Below are 17854 nucleotides of genomic sequence, written 5' to 3'. Positions count from 1 at the left end.
GGCCAGAGCCAACAGGAGGTACACAATCAGCAAGTTCAATGCCTTTGGTAAATTTGAAAGATGCCTTATGGAGTACCTTATATAAATGTTCTGGGTTCCCAAGTTTTTAATAGCAAGACTATATTCTGAAATCTACTCAAAAAAGAAAGAGAATACATGCTAGATAATGTATGTGGGAGGAACAATTCATTCTGCCATGACATTTTGACAGCAGATGTTGCAATTAGGAGTTGGAGAGAGAGTAGATTCAGATTTAACGCAGTGTTATTCTCACAGATAAACGCATTATGTCATGAAGAATAGGATAATATATTTCCCACAGCTATAAATTGAAAGTCACTAGACAAGAATACATTAGAGAACTGAAGATTAGTAAAGGGTGTATGAGAACAGCCTGGCTGTTAGTTAGAGTTCACTGAAGTAGCAACGTGAATCTGTCATCAAACCACAGCTCATTGTGTCCTTGTCATTACTGTGGCAAAAGCAAGTCTGTAAACATGTATTTATTGGTAATGACCCTGTCTGCTCTTGATGCACTATATATATGTCGTTGCATTTAAAACTGGTGTTTATCACTTTCTAATCCAGTAAAATAATAGAGTACATTGTATTATCAAAATGTAAAAATACATGGATTAGTATTGTTCTTTTGTCCAGACCCGCTCCATACACACTGAAGATTATTTCAACCAAAAATTACAGTGTGAAATTTCCACAAATTCGTAGTTCAGGCCTTTTGGAGTTAAACATACTTTATCCCTTTCTCTCTTTGATGACATCCACCCTTCCATTGAGACCATTTCTGATGAGCAGTAGATGGATCCACCGGAGAGCCAGATGCATCTCTCGGGTCCTGAGTCAAGTCTTTGCTGGATTTCTGTGTTTTGTTTTTTTAACCTATTTCTTAAAGGCATCTTGCATTAAAACACAAGTGTGAGATCCCGGTGATGGCCCGATTAAGTGACAAATCATCTGCTGTAGGATGCTCTGTCGGTACCTGTGTTTTCATACTCAAGGTGTTACAGGATGGCAGTGGTCATGTCATTGAAGATAAATGTGCAAGGTTAAATTACAGTGTGCTCCAAATCCCATTCCCCAATGTGCCTATTGATCAAAAAGCAACAGCAGTAGCCATAGGCCATTTCATACAGTGGTGTAAAGACAAGGGCTACACAGGCCATTAAAAACAAAAAATGGCATGTCATTGTATTTCCATGAAGCACACCATTTTGATAAGATGCCTGTCACAAGCTTGAATGATTTCTGTGGTTTGGTTGGCCTGATAGAAAGTTCTGTCAATTATCTAAGAGGTATTAGATCAATACATGAGGCTCAAGTAAATGTCAAGGACAAGTTGGCAAGTAGGAAATTAGAGCAATGTGGCAACAGGCAGAGAAAGCAATTTTCTTCTGTTTCCCATTATGCTAATGGGACTAGAAACTTAGCATTTCCATGTACTATATGAACATCTAATGGCCTTGATATCCCCCAGTGCTTCCTGGTTGGAAACCAGTGAACATCCATACTGTGAAAAGATGTGCTTTTCTGCGTCTTTCTAATGAAAAAGTAATTAACAAAATATGTTTGAACTCCATTGGAAGACCCTCATCCCATCTGATTTGGTGCAATTTTTATCTGTTATATGAAATATAAACTGATTGTTATTAAGTTAAATAAAAATTGAACAAATATGTTCAAAGTAGTATTTTTATGTGATAATTAGCTGCTTCGTTATCTGTCCTTGAAATTAGTGGGCAGCTTTCTATATCTCCTGAGGCATGGAGGCTATACGTCGTGAGAAAAAGAGGAATCAGTGAATTTTGCAGCTGTTGGTCTCTTGCTGACCTAGCCTCCCTTCCCCCTCACCCTACCCAGTCCAGTTATGTCCTTATAGATTTGAACTCTATGTAATATATAGAGAACGACAGCTCAAGCCTCTTTTATTTTACTGGATGTGCTGATGTCCGTTATAACTAAAGGATACACCGCACTATAAATGCCTAGCATTTGTCAAGTTATGTAGCTAATCTTTTTGCTTGACCTGCTTGACCTGCAACAGCAGCAGATTCCTATAAATTATATTTGCACTTTATAAACATCTTATGGATTAAATCCAGTTCCAACATTCAAAGCTAGTGCAGCAATGATTGTGCTTTTAATGCTGAGAGCTGAAATGTTAAGAGTGCAAGAGTGTGATTATCACAATGAGCTCTTCAAATTTAAAAAGCTTATACAATAATACAAAAGATCAATTTCTGATCCAAAGCCGTTAAACAAACAGCATTGTCCTGTTGTATCTAAACCAAATTAAACACTCATAAAAATTTGTTTAGCAACCACTATTGTGGAAACTAATGGGGTTCCTTATATAGAAATAAATCAATTAATATAAAATGTTTTCTTGTATAGCTTGTTTGTTTGTTTGTTTGTTTGTTTGTTTGTTTTAAAAAAAGATAATAATTTGGATTAAAATAAGTTTTCACGTTTTTTTTTTTTTCACCAATTTTTAATTAGTAATTAGGTGGCGAGTATCATCATATTCCAAAAACACAACATGACAGTGGTGAAGCTAAACCAGAGCAAGTTGTGAGGAATTGGCCATACAGCTCTGGTAAGCGAAGAGAAGCTGATGCCAGTTTCGCTGTAGCTTAATTAGTTTGCACTGTTCTCTGTTGGGATTTTTTTTTTTAAATATATACTTAAAACTAGTAAATTAATCTCTATTCATACAACATTTCTCAAAATCCGTCTGTTTTGTGTGAGGAAGAACTGTAAAACAAAGCAACCCTGACTAACACTGGCCCCTGCGTTGTTATCCGTAGACTTTTTATGTTTGTTTGTTTTTTCCTGGACTGAGGGTCATGTGTACACAAGATAGCAGGATAATGCTTCTGTTACATTGACCAAAATTAACGGCAACCTGAAGGTTTATTTGTTTATTCAATGAATTTATTTTGGTTGAAAGCCTGGTGGAGTGGAAAGGTAATCAAATGCTTGCTAGCTCTTCACCCCAGTTGTACTTACTTTGGGTACACATGGTTGATCTGATAAGACGCTCCTGGCAGGTTTGCCAAAACAGCTTTTTCCTCTTGTAGCTGCCCCACTGATGTGAATTTGTGAGTTCAGGAAGATGCAGAGAGGCCTTTCAAACTGAAAACCACCCTATGATAGATTCAAACAGTAAAGTCGGGGGGGGGGTGTTTATAAAAGCAATAAAGCAAATTACCACTTCAAAGACATTGAAACATTTCTTACTGGCAACACTGTTATAACAAAATTTTCCCTGCATCTAAATATGTGTGTATACAATCACCTTTTGGCTTTGACTTTAGCTTTGTTTTCAATAAAAAGTCACTTGCTAACGAGAGTGTTACAGCCAAAACTTGCTTTATAATGGAAGGAATGACTTGTTATTCTCAACAGCAGCCTGGCACCGATCCTCAAATGAAAGGGATGCAGGGGAAGCAAAAGGTCAGGCTAATTAAATGTCAGCAAAGAGCATCTTAATAATTGAATCATTCAAACAAAGAACCACATAATTTAGTTTTTAAGGGTTCTGATGAGCCACTTGCAGCCTCTCTTGTAGTTTTATGGTCAATAGATTATTATATTGTTCCATCTTAACAGTGATTCCTGTACACTACATAAACCTCGATAGACTTCACATCCAAAAGCAATTGACTAAGACAGAGTTTCCTGATAAAGATGTAAATTTTTGGAAGGAGTTCAGTCTTTCCCAAAACCTCCAGCACTACATCTTAAACATCTGTCAGGACTCATTAGTCGGAATGCAAGTGAGTAAATTTTCAAACAGTTGTATTTGTGCCAGAAACCTAAAGATAAAATTGTTTTGACACGCTTGTAAATGGCTTAGGCTGTTTCTTCTTTCACCCTCTCAGTTATATAAGATCCTATTGTGACACCATAAACAATAGCAAGAAATCCAGTTGGATATGCGTGAGGGTTGATAGAGAGGTGATGTTGGTCCCCGAGGGAAAACAAACCCACACATCCTCCTATAGCAGTGGGTAAGAAGTTCGTCCATTGACCTCAAGAGTTTATTTATCTTATTACTCTTTAAATATTCTTTACTTGTGTGCTTTAAATGCACTTAAACTTTGTGTTCTCTGCATACTGTATTTTCATTATGTTTGATCACCATCAGGAAACATCGTAAAACTACCAGCACCTTATTAACTGAGAAATCTCATACTGCCATTTCCCCAACCATAAGCAGAAATTACTCTCAGTCAGCTCTATAAAGTGGGGCTGTATTTCACTAGAAGTTTCTGTCTTAATAGTTGGCTCGGAGCACTGACGCATGCATAGTACAGTATAGAAATGGTGAACCTTGTCCTGTGAGCTAGGCTGACAGCGTTGTGGGGCAGACTGAGTGTCTTGACTGCAGTTCACCTCTCCATGATCTTTTATTTCCCAAAATGTCATGTAACAGCATCCACATCAAAAGCATTCACACTGCCAACACATGCTTGTTGTAGGGTCTTATTCTTTGTCTGTCAATATTTCTTCAAGATTAAAGAGTTTACTGTCACAGTCATTTGTCTTTGAATTCTTGTGACCACCTGTGAGAGAAAAATCACACTTTAGGCCAAACAGGATGCTTTATTGTTCTGTGTTGGTTTGTGAAAGGGACGCAACCCAAGACAGATTGTTTGTTGTTATCAGTGGCTTACTGCAAGTAAGAGGCTGACCATCCATCCACCCCCTTGTGCACCTGTTTGTGTTTGTAGCCAAGTGCTTGTGAGAGGGGAAAAAAGATAAGAGAGGTGCGCGTGTTACATCAGTGTTACTAGAGGGGAAGGAGTGCGTGGAGTGAGGGGAGTTATGGGACCAGTGAGAGTCGAGCTTTCACAAAAGACTGATATGTGCACGTCTCTATGATGAAAGCAAAAGAAGGGCTCCAGTGATAAGGCTTGTATGTTCATGGGCATGTTGTTTTGGTTGTCAGTGAATCCATCTAACCTCACTATGTATGCAAGGCAACAAGCTCGCTTTACTTGTGGTACAGACACTGGTAAAATCAATGAGCACAGTAACAGTAAAACTAGAGTTACAGAGGTATAGATGAGCTGTCAGATTAGTTGCACTGTACCAGAAGTACTGTGGGCAAGCACAACACAATATTCAGTCTAAAAAGTTTAAAAAATATATACAAAGCTTGCTAGTAAAACTATCACAGAAGTGATAATCAAATTGTAAGTGTTGGTCTTTGAATAACAACAGCAAGTTGAGTACATTTGAATGAATTCATTAAAAAATAAAGCTGAAGATGCTTGCTTGGAAAAATGGTGAACACTGCTTAACCGTTAAGTCCACTTTTTAAGCACTCGGACTTTCTAACATTCACACACAAAGTCACACTCCGATAGATGCATCGGAGCTGCTTTGTCCAGCGATACTTCACCACATTGCATGGAGGAATCGGGGGTCGGTAGGCAATACGCTTTAGTATCGGAGCCATAGTCACAGGTTTTGGAACAACAAGGAGTTCTTCTTTCAGTAACTAAATCTACACACAGTGATACATAAACATGTCTGTCTTGTCACAGTAATAGATGGCAGAGCTAGATTATACGTTTAGCTCAAATCAGCGTCCTTATTTAAATCAAAGTGGACTGATGACAAAAAGCTTTTCCATTAAAGAAGCACCAGAAGTGAATGTTTGCCCCATTAATGACTCTGATCATCTAAAACCGAATGAGAGGATGTAAAATTAAAGCAGTTCAAAGAACAAAACAAACGTGATGCATTCTTTTACCCCTACACACACTGCAACAGGAATAAGAGGAAGTGAATGTAGTAATTACCGTGCAGGCTATTTTCAGGTACAGTTGGTGTCCATCAGAACTGAGAATTACAGAGGCAAAATGTCACCATATGGAAATGAATATATCAGTCTGCGAAGGAATTTCAATTTTTAAAAAAATCTGTTGAGTAATATAAAATAAGTAATGGCACAAGTGTATAAATTGAGTCACAAATTGGACTTCTTGCATGCAGTAAACGCTAAACTGGCGTTTCCTAATTCCTAATTAAATTCCTAATTGTAGTCTGTGCTATTGCAAATAATGCATATCTTAGGACCAACTCGGCTTCACACATGTTTAAAAAATATTGTCCCCAAAGTCACCCTGTAAACTATGAACTGCCCATGCAGTTTTTGTGACTCTAAAGCAAAGATTGGTAAATCAGACTGGTTCCAGACTTAATCAGGAAAACACAGGGTATCAGCAATACTGTGCCTTCCCAGGGACTGAACCTGCCATCTGTACGTAGCTTTAGATCTTGACAGAATCATGAACTGTTAACAGTTGTATCAAATTCATGGGGTGCAATATGCTGCGCTGCAGCCAGAGCCAAACAGAAGTCCAATCCAATGTGTCCTGTTCTTTGTGTGTTCCTTAAGATATCCCTCTTTGTTACCCTTCTTCTTTTTCCTTTCACTCCAGGCTGTTGGTTATTCTTGTCAGTGGCTGCCCGAGCCTTACTGGAGCTCGTATCAACTCCTTCCTCTCCCCAGTGTGACATTCATAGCATTACAATTGAGCCATCAATCTGTCAAGCTTTACCCCTGCTAAGCCGCAAGCAGTGGGAGGCACAGAGGAGGGACAAGTTTACCTCTGCTTCTGTTTTGCTTCTCAGTAGTTAGGGTCTAACAACTTCAATAAGTCTTAGTCATGATGGGAAATAGATAAGCTTTTAGTTGCCAGCTGAGGCAAGCCATTCAGTTATCATTTTTCACCCTCATTTCGCATCTACTGCTGTGTTTTGTGCTGATGACTGACTTGCTGGCTTCATTTATTTTTTTTCTTTGCCCACAACCCCCACTGCTACCTCTCAGACATGAATGCACTCCTTCACTACCGTTTTTCATATCCTCTCTCTTCTCTTTCTCTTTGTATTTGTTGCTCCCGTCTTTGCCTCTCCTCCTGGGTAATGTCAGACTGAGCTCCTGTAAGGAGGAGATAAAGCACCCCAGCAGACAAGAGCTTTCACCTTCTGACTTCCTGGACAAACTCATGGGGAAAACATCAGGATATGATGCACGGATCAGACCCAACTTCAAAGGTACAGCGTACGCCATGGCAGACCGTCGCAGTAGCCCTCAAGAAAATCCTAGAGAAAGTACAAGCATTAGAAAACAAAGCAAACAGTAGTGAGTCTGTGCTGTGAAAGCTAAACAACTCGCCAAGCTCATGTGCATTTGCCGTGTATGTGTCTTCACCAAAACTGTAGGAAAATTCTAACATTTAAAGCTGTTCGTATGCTTTATGCTATGAGATACCCAACCGCTGTAATTTTGTCTCAGTACGACATTACTTCCAAAAACCAAAATTCTGTTACATACAAAATATATGTGCAAAACTGCTACCTGGATTTTCTAGAGAAGAAACAGTTTGAACCACCCACAAGTCACCAGGAGAGGATATGGGTAGATGGTGTGCATACAAAGCACCTGAGAGTAAGGTTCTCATGTGTGTCCTCCACACATTGAACACAGCTCCACAGTGTCAGGGTTTAAGCAACAAAATATTTTTCTTAATGTTGTACCTCTGTGGTGTACTTGTTAGTGGAGTGTGTGACTCTATAAAACATCCTCCCTGAGTTATGTAATGTAGACAGGCCTGAGCACTATTTTGTTTTCTCAGACGCCTGACTATATTTGTTCCTCCTGTCATTATCTTTGTGCCCAGACTTTTACATGAAGCTTTTAAGCTGTCGTTACACTGACAGTGAGAGGAATAGCAGGAACTCCAACTTCAGAACTGGAATTAGCATTGCATGCATTGCAATAACATTTTTAAGTCACAGTCACTGTAAGCAGATGAAAAGTAGTGGTACAATGGATACATTTTCTATAGCCTTAGAAGGTGCAAAGACAAATATTCACAGTGGTGCTTTTTCATAAATCGCAGGGACAAGTGTGCATCTATGTTCTTATCTCTTTTCCCCAGGTCCGCCTGTGAACGTCACCTGTAATATTTTTATCAACAGCTTTGGTTCAATCACAGAAACGACCATGGTAAGAAGAGCATGTACAAATATTACACATTTCTTAAAAATGTAAGTTTTGCTTTTTCTTCATAGCCCAGAAAATTAAATATTGTAAATACTCTTTGACATGATTATAGCAGCAGATTATGGTACAGTTGTATCTCTCTGCATGATTAATAATAAAAAATACTTTTCATTTTCCTTTTCTAACTTATTGGTTTCTAATCCTTTAAGTGCTGAAGCAATTTCTGTTTCCTGGAGCATAACAGTGCAACCTTCAGAGACCATTGGGGTCACTGACATGCTGATAATGAACTGTCCACTCTGCAATTAAAATGAAAAATTGAGAAAATGAAAGAAAAGGGAGAAGGGTGAAAGGACAGGAAAAATGGCTCCCCTTACGTCTGCATTAACACTACAGTAAAGCAGTGAAGTGTTTAAGGGTATCCGGGGGACTTCCAGAGCTCCAAAGCTACAGTCAGGTTAACCCAGAAAACATTAATATTTTAACTGCAGGACTTTTCTTATTTTTTTTAAATAAATAAAAGAAAAAACCTTAATAACTGCAATTGGCCACAGAGAAATTATGAATTAATTGTACTGATTAGATTTCTAATTTAATTACTTATGTCTTCTGGCTGCAGGCCAGGCTGTGTTTGGTGTATTTCCTTAGCCTGGCCTTCATTATCAGCTCTCAGCGCAGTCTTTTCTTTTCTTTTTTTACTAAACCTGACAAATATAATGCAGCAAACAAAGAGGAATTATCTGCAGTGACCTTAGCGCTTGCTCTTTCTTGTTAGGTGTGATATGAATATTTTTCAGATTTTCCATTTATTTGCTCAGTCTCCAGGGTTTTCACACATTTCACATTTCTCAAATGAAAGGATGTTCATTAAAGTGTGTTATTCTCATCATGAGGAAATATAAAGTAGAAAAATTATATAGCTCGAATTAATGTTGTATAAAGTCGTACTCCATCCCAAGAGAATAACTTTCATGATATTTCTGTCTGGCTTTGAGAAGTTTAGCTTCAATTCAAAATAAGAACGGACAAACAGTGACCCGTATCAGACTGGTCCCAGAACTTCTCAAACTACAGCAGAACAATCCACTTCTGAGTTTTCCATCTAACTGCAACCTCCACTGATGGTATATTTTCCATTAACTACCCTGCGTTCTTCCACAGGACTACAGGCTCAATGTATTTCTACGGCAAAAATGGAATGACCCTCGTCTGGCATACAGCGAATACCCCGATGACTCCCTTGATCTGGATCCATCCATGTTGGACTCTATCTGGAAACCTGATTTATTCTTCGCAAACGAGAAAGGAGCCAATTTCCATGAGGTCACTACTGATAACAAGCTGCTACGGATTTTCCAAGATGGCAGCGTTCTTTACAGTATCAGGTAACTAAAGATTATATTTCTAGAACAGCAGGACCACTGGTACTGGGTTATCTAGTTATATGTTTAGAAAACACTTCAATTTATTTTTTAACAACATGAATTTATTGAATTTCAGTCTCTAGTAGGTTTGGATTTGTGAGTGAGAGTCTGACCTGTAGAATTTTTTTTTTGCCCATTTCTAACCATAAACCCCCTAAAGAGGGAATTATTCATGTGTGAAGTCCATTTAATTCTATTCAGTTTGAGCTTGAGACTTTCTATTTTACTTCAGATTTTGTTCTGTCCTCTTTAGGCTTTATATACAACATTACTGTACATACAATATTTTCCAAACCAAATTCAGAAAGTGTTGAAATGCTGTGTAAAATGTAAATGAAAAGAAAATGTATTGATTTGCAAATCTCATAAACCCATATTTTATTCACAATAAAGAACATGGTAAACATATCAAATGTTTAAAGTGAGAAAATGTACTATTTAAAGAAAAGTGTAGCTCATTTTAAATTTTTTGGCAGCAGCACATCTCAGAGGTGAGACAGGGTCATGTCATGCAGATTCTTGGACTCTTTTTCTTGATATTATGTGCTGTAGATGATTCGATATTTGCAGCCTTCACAATTTTACGCAGAGAAACATTATTCTGAAATTGTAGAGAATTTGTAGACTCAGTTTTTTGCAGATTGGTGGACTGAAACTGTTTCTTAGATTCAGTTCAAACACTGAATAGGTTTTCTTTGCGCTGCTGTGACAAAGATCTGGGATTATGAGTTTGGAAAATTGTTGTATTTTCTTTTGGTTTACATTTTAAACAGCGTCTTTTTTTCTTTTTTTTAATCGAGGCATTAAACTCAAACTATGTATATGCATCAGTAGGGCTGTTCGATATAACAATATATATCGGATGACGATATAAAAATGTCTGTCGTTTCATTTTACGCTATCGTTTGTTTCGTGGTGTCGCAAAATAAACTGTTTACAACAATATTTTTTTCATGGTTTCGATGGTCACTGTAGTGGCTATATTAATTTATTAAACTTCTCTCTTTCTCTTATATTTAATATAACCACACTACAGACGGACAAGCGCTTGTTTTTATGCGTTGTCGTTAGCAACAACGACGGTAACACCATCGCGTGTCCGCTTGTTTATGTTCCACATAAACCTTTCACAATAAAGTTCAAGATCCTGTTGAGACTTTTCAAAATAAACTGAATCACGTAAAAGAGTATGCAGAGTATTTACAGATGAGAAGTAAAAACGAGCCGCCAGGTGCTAAAAAATAAACCTTAGACTCAAAGGTCAGAACAGGCTTTTCCCCGCAGCACGCCGTGTAATAAATACTCACAAAGAAAACGGCGGCCGTTACAACTTATGTCTAAAAATGTATCGTTTCATGCATCGGTTAAAACACTCGACTCCAGCTACACGACGCCCAGCTGAGAACACTTCCCGCAAGTCGAGCTGCCCGAGATTCACGGAATTTATAGAAAATGTTAAATTTTTGTGATTTATATCGTTATCGGATGATGGAATTCTTATATCGGGATATGAGATTTTGGTCATATCGCACAGCCCTATGCATCAGCAAATCGTTACTCAACTTGGGCACTCCATTTCTGCTAAATTCAGTGAAGATGCCCCCCCCCCCAAAAAAAAAAAATTGCTCCCCAGTCTGGTGCTAGCAGAGAAATGGAAAATAAATCCCACTCAAACATGACTTCTTAACTAAAATATAGCAGATTGCTGAAATGCCAGTTACTCATCTTACTGCATCTTTCCACCCAACCAGTGCATGTCTATGCGCACTGGAGGTCACCAAACTATTAATAGGGTGCAAACATGTCAAGTGGCAAGTGTGTGATGGAGTCTTTGATGCGATTTTGTTTAATGACGCTCTGCGCCAGATGGGAAATTTGCAGCCGACTTAATAAACGATTGCACGGGAGGAGTAGATGTAGTTTTACTCCGTGCTTGTGTGTCCAGAGTTCCCATTTTAAAGCTTTAAACATGTTTGTAATTAAAACGCTGATAAAATGTACACAATAGAAAACAATTTAATCACAAAAGTCTGTTCGCGTTAAGTTATGTTGTGCAATGATATTTATGTTTATATGTTTTGTTGTTGATTTTCCCTTGTATGGACCTATACAAGGCTGCGTCCTACAACGTGCGCAGCGCGGTCCGAAAGGCAAAGCGGAGCTACGGGGAAAAACTAGAGTCACAGCTACGACAGTGCGACTCTAGGAGCCTGTGGAAAGGACTGCGGACTATAACGGACTATAAACGACCAGCTTCTTCAATGATGAATGCAGATGCTTCACTGGCTGATGAGCTGAACACGTTTTATGCTCGCTTCGACGCCGCAGCAATTAAAACAACAAACGGCTGTGCGCGCTCGGAGTGCACCAGTGAAGAAAATGCATTCGTCATCACAGAGCATGCCGTGAGGAACACCTTCAGGAGGGTGAACACCAGGAAGGCAGCAGGACCAGATGCAATCCCTGGCCGGGTCCTTAGAGCCTGCGCTGATCAACTAGCACCGGTGTTCACGGAGATCTTCAACCTCTCCCTGGCCCAAGCTGTGGTTCCCACGTGCTTCAAACGGTCCATTATTGTCCCTGTTCCAAAGAAACAACAGCCCGCTTGCCACAATGACTACCGTCCAGTAGCACTGACTTCAATTGTGATGAAGTGTTTTGAAAGACTGATGAGAGATCACATCACTTCTTCACTTCCTCCCACCATCGACTCACTTCAGTTTGCTTACCGGACTAATCGTTCCACAGACGATGCCATAGCTCACCTGCTCCACACATCCCTGAGTCACCTGGACACTGGCAGAGGGAATTATGTTAGGATGCTGTTCGTGGACTACAGTTCAGCATTCAACACAATAATTCCCTCTAAGCTTTTCACCAAGTTGACGGATCTAGGACTCAGCTCATCACTGTGTCAGTGGATCCTCAACTTCCTCACAGACAGACCCCAATCAGTGAGGGTAGGAAAACAAGTCTCCCCCTCCATCTCACTCAGCGCTGTTGTGGGCCTGATCTCCGACAACATCGAGACGGCCTACCTGGAGGAGATTAGGAACCTGGAGACCTGGTGCCAGGAGAATAACCTCCTCCTAAACATCAGCAAGACTAAGGAGCTGATCGTGGACTTCACTACAAAGCAGGCGAGGAATTACAAACCCCTCATCATCAGTGGCACGCCAGTGGAGAGAGTGGACAGTTTCCGATACCTGGGTGTCCACATCACTCAGGACCTGTCATGGTCCTGTCACATCAACACCCTGGTTAAGAAAGCCCGTCAGCGTCTCTTCTTCCTCAGAAGACTTAGAGACTTCCATCTGCCACTGAAGGTGCTCAAGAACTTCTACTCCTGCACCATCGAGAGCGTCCTGACGTCAAACATCTGCACCTGGTTTGGGAACAGCACCAAGCAGGACAGACGAGATCTGCAAAGGGTGGTGCGCTCGGCAGAACGCATCATTCAATCAGAGCTCCCTGACCTGCTGTCCATCTACACCAAGCGGTGCAAGTCCAAAGCTAGGAAGATTATGATGGACCTCTCCCATCCCAACAATGGACTCTTCTCACTGTTGAGGTCTGGGAAGCGCTTCCGCTCCCTTAAGGCCAAAACAGAGAGAATGAGGAGGAGCTTCTTCCCCCAGGCTATTCGGGGCCTGAACCAGGTGTAGGACTGGACTCTCCCAAACACGTCACTATAAGACTGGACTCTCACACACGTCACCACACGCACCACCACACATTTCCTATAATCCTATAATTCCTTTATAATCTTTATAATCTCTTCTGCTATTTGCACATTCTTTACTGTAAATTCCTAAATTAATTTGTAAATTTTTGTAGTAAATTGTAAATATTGTAAAACTTTTCTTCTGTCATTTAATGGTCGGGCATTGTACAGCTACAAGCATTTCACCCCCATGTCATACTGTGTATGGCTGTGTGTGTGTGACAAATAAAATTTGAATTTGAATTTGAATCATGAAATTACTATTTTACTGAGAAGAAAAACTTCTTTAGGAAGAGGGAGAGGCATAAACATTGACATCATCCATTGAAAACAGACTCACAGTATTGCAAATACAGATAATCACCTCCTCATTCCACTGATTTACTGCATCTCTTAGGTTTGCTTGCAAACTATGTTCGGTAATTATGCATCAAACATCTTTGTTCCCTCTAAGTGCATGACATAATTTAGGCAGCGAGTCAACCAGTGGAGTATTTGTAGTTTGTTCTTCTGCTGGTGAAAGAGATATTGTCATCATAACACAGTTGCAAATGGGTGTCTGAGTGTATATTGCTGCCGGCTCTTGTCTCGCCTCTGGGCAATGCATTACAGCAGGTAATTACAGAGCTTTCCTCCAGACAGACTCCCAAATAGCTCTCTCTCTCTTCTCTAAGAATCCTTGAAGGCTTAATGCATCAAAACAACAAATAAAAGTCGGGATGCCTGCACCAATTACTTCTCTATTACTGTGGTGAGTGAGTGAGTGAGTGAGCGATCAAATGGCAGACAAATCCAAGCTGTTTTCCAATCTACTCTTTTTGAAAAAAAGATCCCTGTTTATTATTTTTATTTATTCGATTACTTTTTATTGAACATTTTCATACAGACTCATAAATTGCAAAACAAAGCAGCCGACGCTGATAAAGCCACTTTTTAAAAATGTTGTAATCGATCGTTTCTTCTTATGCTTCGTGTCTTTTCCTCGAGCTCTGTCGTGCCCTCTGACATCTTCTACGTCCTATTTCTCTTTTCCAATCTGTTTTTTCTATCTCAGGCTGACTCTTACCCTGTCTTGCCCTATGGATTTGAAGAATTTCCCAATGGACATTCAGACCTGTACCATGCAGCTTGAAAGCTGTGAGTTTTCATTTCCTCCTCTTCCTTTTGTTTCACCTCTCTTTTATCCTCCTTTGGTTTCTTATTTTCTGCATTTTGCCCTTTTCTACATTTGCCTTGCTGTATGCCAAACCTACAGGTTTGTGTGAGCATGACGTTTTGTAATTGCTTCATATGTTTGTCCATGTTTCTAATCGATATTGCTAATATGATTGTTACTCAAGCTGGTGTTGACCATTGTCCGTACTATTTCACAGAAGGAGCAATTGTCCACATATTGCTTAACAGCAGTAACGGACATTAAATATTTATTAAACTACGACTGCAAAGGTGAAACTGTAAGCGCTCTACCAGCTTGATTGAGAAAGATGCTAATGTGCAAGCATATGTGTGCGAAATAGGTTCCTCAAGCTGGGTGCAGTCTTGCAGTCAAGGATCCAATTGTACTTAATCCATCCACAATCTGATATTGCCGTGTTGTTCCTATATCACCATAATTAATGTTGCTTCCTGGACACTGTTACAACTGACCGGTCATGTTGCTGTGATGTCATAGCTTTGTACTTTCTAGAAGTTTATCTTAAGGGTTTTCAAATAGCAAAACATCTAACAGTGCAAAAGGGTCTATATTAACCCAAACCATAACCAGCATTTGTAGAATTAGTATAAGAACCACTGTCTCGTGGGTAAAAATCCTGTGACAGTGATCAAAAGTCACGCTATGTTGTATAGACCGATGTTTGCTTTTTTTTGTCCTGTAGATTAGGATGTGGGGAACGTTACACTATCAGGTAAAGCTTTTCTATGAAATACAATTGCTTTTACCGAAAACAGCCTCATTCTTGTTCCCGTTTTAAGAGCAAACATGCCATTTCAAAACCTTTTAAGCTGTGGAAGTTAGGCAACTATAGAGGCAGATGTTGACTGACATTACGTCAACAACAGTAGTATTTTTATCCACTTGGTGAAGCTAACTACATTAGTCAGTTACTGAAAATTGGTGCTGCTACTGATAGCAGCTGTCATTTTATACCACAAGGTGTCAATTAAGTTGGTTTGGGCATCTAGTTAGGATCCCTCCTAGGCATCTTTTTTTTTTTTTGGGAGGGGGGGGGGATTTTTCTGCTTACATCTGCTGAGTGAAGACCCCTGTGTAAGGCCTGAAACTCAAAGGAGTATATCGTATCTGGCCTGGGAATATCTGAGGATCCCCCGGGAGGAACTGAAAACTTTGCTGGGCAAAGGGACGAGTGGAAAACCCCAGCTATGTTGCTGCTGCAATCTCAGAGAAGGGAAAAATAAAATGAACTTTTCCCCCCTTGAATCATTCACATTTTCTTACATGAAACATGGCAGAATTGTCAGGTTCTTACACTTTGTTTCTGTCTTTAGTCTGACACTGTCTCCACTCCTGAACATTTCAGTGGGAGAGAGGATTTGATTTTCCCCTAATCACTCTTTAGAGACTAACCTCTTTGTCTGAAGCTATCACAATTTTAGGTTGACACTGAAGTGCAGTCGTGCAAACATATTGGTTTTGCAGAGCAGACCAAAGCAAAATCAAACTGCGATGTTATCCCTTGTATAGAATGCATACCATCTATGTAAAATACTCTCGAGGGGATCATGTCAATTTCAGCAGCACAAATGCAAAACAGACTGATTCCTCATTTGCACAGCTTGACAACTGCTTGGCATCAGCATTGATGCCGCCAGTGACACTGGCTAATCTTTAGTCCTGTTTTTTGGTGCTCATTGGACTGAATGTTTGACAGAGAAGCTACTTTTTCACGTCACAGTGCCAGACAAATCAGTCAGCTCAGTGGAGTGGACAGTTTCAAAGGTTTGGACCAAGGCACCACATTTTCTCCGCATTTATTAAAACCAGAGAGTTTGGAAAAAACGTAGAAAACATATTTGAAACCTATTAAAATGTTGTGCACTGATAAAACCGAGTAGGAAGAGTATTCTCCTCTCTCAGACTTCCTTTGCCTTTAGCAGAGATAGTATCTGCCCTCATGAAACCAATTTCCAGGATATAAATAATAAAACTTTAATTTTGTGTCCCTTTTATTATATGTGACCCACCCTCTGTGCCTAGTGTGACCCAATTTCCCTTCACAGGGACAAAAGAATTCAACTTTGGCAAAGGGTGAAATAGACAGAGCCTTCCAAAGATTCAGCTTTTATCCAAATAAGTTTAGTTTAAAGTTTTAACCGCTATCTGGATTTGTACCTGACTCGGTAATAATCAAGAAGCAGAGGGACAAGCTGAGTTTTTTTTTTTAATCTAATAAAATATAAAGACATTTCACCCTTCAGAAGTGCAAGAAGAGGAGACGCTCGGGTAAACAGATGTGTGCCTGATGTGGCAGTGTCTGTCTATATGTGCGTGCGTGTATGTGTGTTAGTTCTGGGGGTTACTGTATCACATCACACTGCCATTAGAGGAGAGGTAATCATTTATGATTAAAGGCCTACTGAGGATGCTGCTAGTGTACACCACCCAAGGGTGCGATCACCTTGGCTTGAGCTTAATGTTAAGAGGACATTATGGGTTTTGCTGTCACTACTAGAGCTCTCGCAACACCATCTGCTCAGCATGAGAGCGTGAGAGAGGAGAATAATGGGGGAGGAGTTTATCTTCTGAGGTTTAGAGAGCCAAGGCCACGGGCTTATACAGATATATAAACAGAGCCAACCATAGGATGCCTCATATATGCAGCTTATACTAGTTTGCTTTGCCACGAGCCATTAATGTTCAGTAACCCCAAATCTACTTGGAAGTTAGTCTATTAGTGAAAGACTAAAACAGGAAGTGTGAAGCATAACTGTAACTTTCATTAGGTGAAAGACTTTATAACATGAAAAAAGAGATGGCATGTGACTAATGCTCATTACTCTACCTTGCTGAGATATTCCAGACATGCTGGCTCATGAATTCCATTTTTATTGCACCTTGAAGGCTGTGTCGGTTGCGTTTTGACGTCTGTTGGCTCCGTCTGGCAGAGGAACAGAACAGAAAAGCATCTCATTACAGTGGGGCAAAAAAGTATTTAGTCAGCCACCGATTGTGCAAGTTCCCCCACTTAAAATGATGACAGAGGTCAGTAATTTGCACCAGAGGTACACTTCAACTGTGAGAGACAGAATGTGAAAAAAAAATCCATGAATTCACATGGTAGGATTTGTAAAGAATTTATTCGTAAATTAGGGTGGAAAATAAGTATTTGGTCACCTCAAACAAGGAAAATCTCTGGCTCTCACAGACCTGTAACGTCTTCTGTAAGAAGCTTTTCTGTCCCCCACTCGTTACCTGTATGAATGGCACCTGTTTGAACTCATCATCTGTATAAAAGACACCTGTCCACAGCCTCAAACAGTCAGACTCCAAACTCCGCCATGGCCAAGACCAAAGAGCTTTCGAAGGACACCAGGAAAAGTATTGTAGACCTGCACCAGACTGGGAAGAGTGAATCTACAATAGGCAAGCAGCTTGGTGTGAAAAAATCAACTGTGGGAGCAATCATCAGAAAATGGAAGACATAC

General features: G+C 39.8%; 1 protein-coding gene across 2 annotated transcripts in view; it reads left to right on the top strand.

Moving 5' to 3' along the window:
- The window catches only part of glra4a (glycine receptor, alpha 4a), a 49243-nt gene that overhangs the window by 19335 nt on the left and 12054 nt on the right, over nucleotides 1-17854 (top strand). For both annotated transcript variants that reach the window (XM_086301124.1, XM_086301115.1), the window contains exons 2-5: nucleotides 6965-7089; nucleotides 7977-8044; nucleotides 9203-9426; nucleotides 14244-14326. In XM_086301124.1, the coding sequence (XP_086157250.1) occupies nucleotides 6965-7089; nucleotides 7977-8044; nucleotides 9203-9426; nucleotides 14244-14326 (500 nt within the window). The remainder of the gene's footprint in view (nucleotides 1-6964; nucleotides 7090-7976; nucleotides 8045-9202; nucleotides 9427-14243; nucleotides 14327-17854) is intronic.

This window comes from Aulonocara sp. 'chitande type north' Nkhata Bay, linkage group LG2, assembly GCF_057382095.1.
Source record: "Aulonocara sp. 'chitande type north' Nkhata Bay isolate Kocher_YH1m ecotype deep benthic linkage group LG2, A_spYH_male_GT1.1, whole genome shotgun sequence".
Taxonomy (NCBI): Eukaryota; Metazoa; Chordata; class Actinopteri; order Cichliformes; family Cichlidae; genus Aulonocara; species Aulonocara sp. 'chitande type north' Nkhata Bay.
The sequence above is the reverse complement of the archived record's forward strand: the minus strand, read 5'-3'. Positions and strand labels throughout refer to the sequence as shown.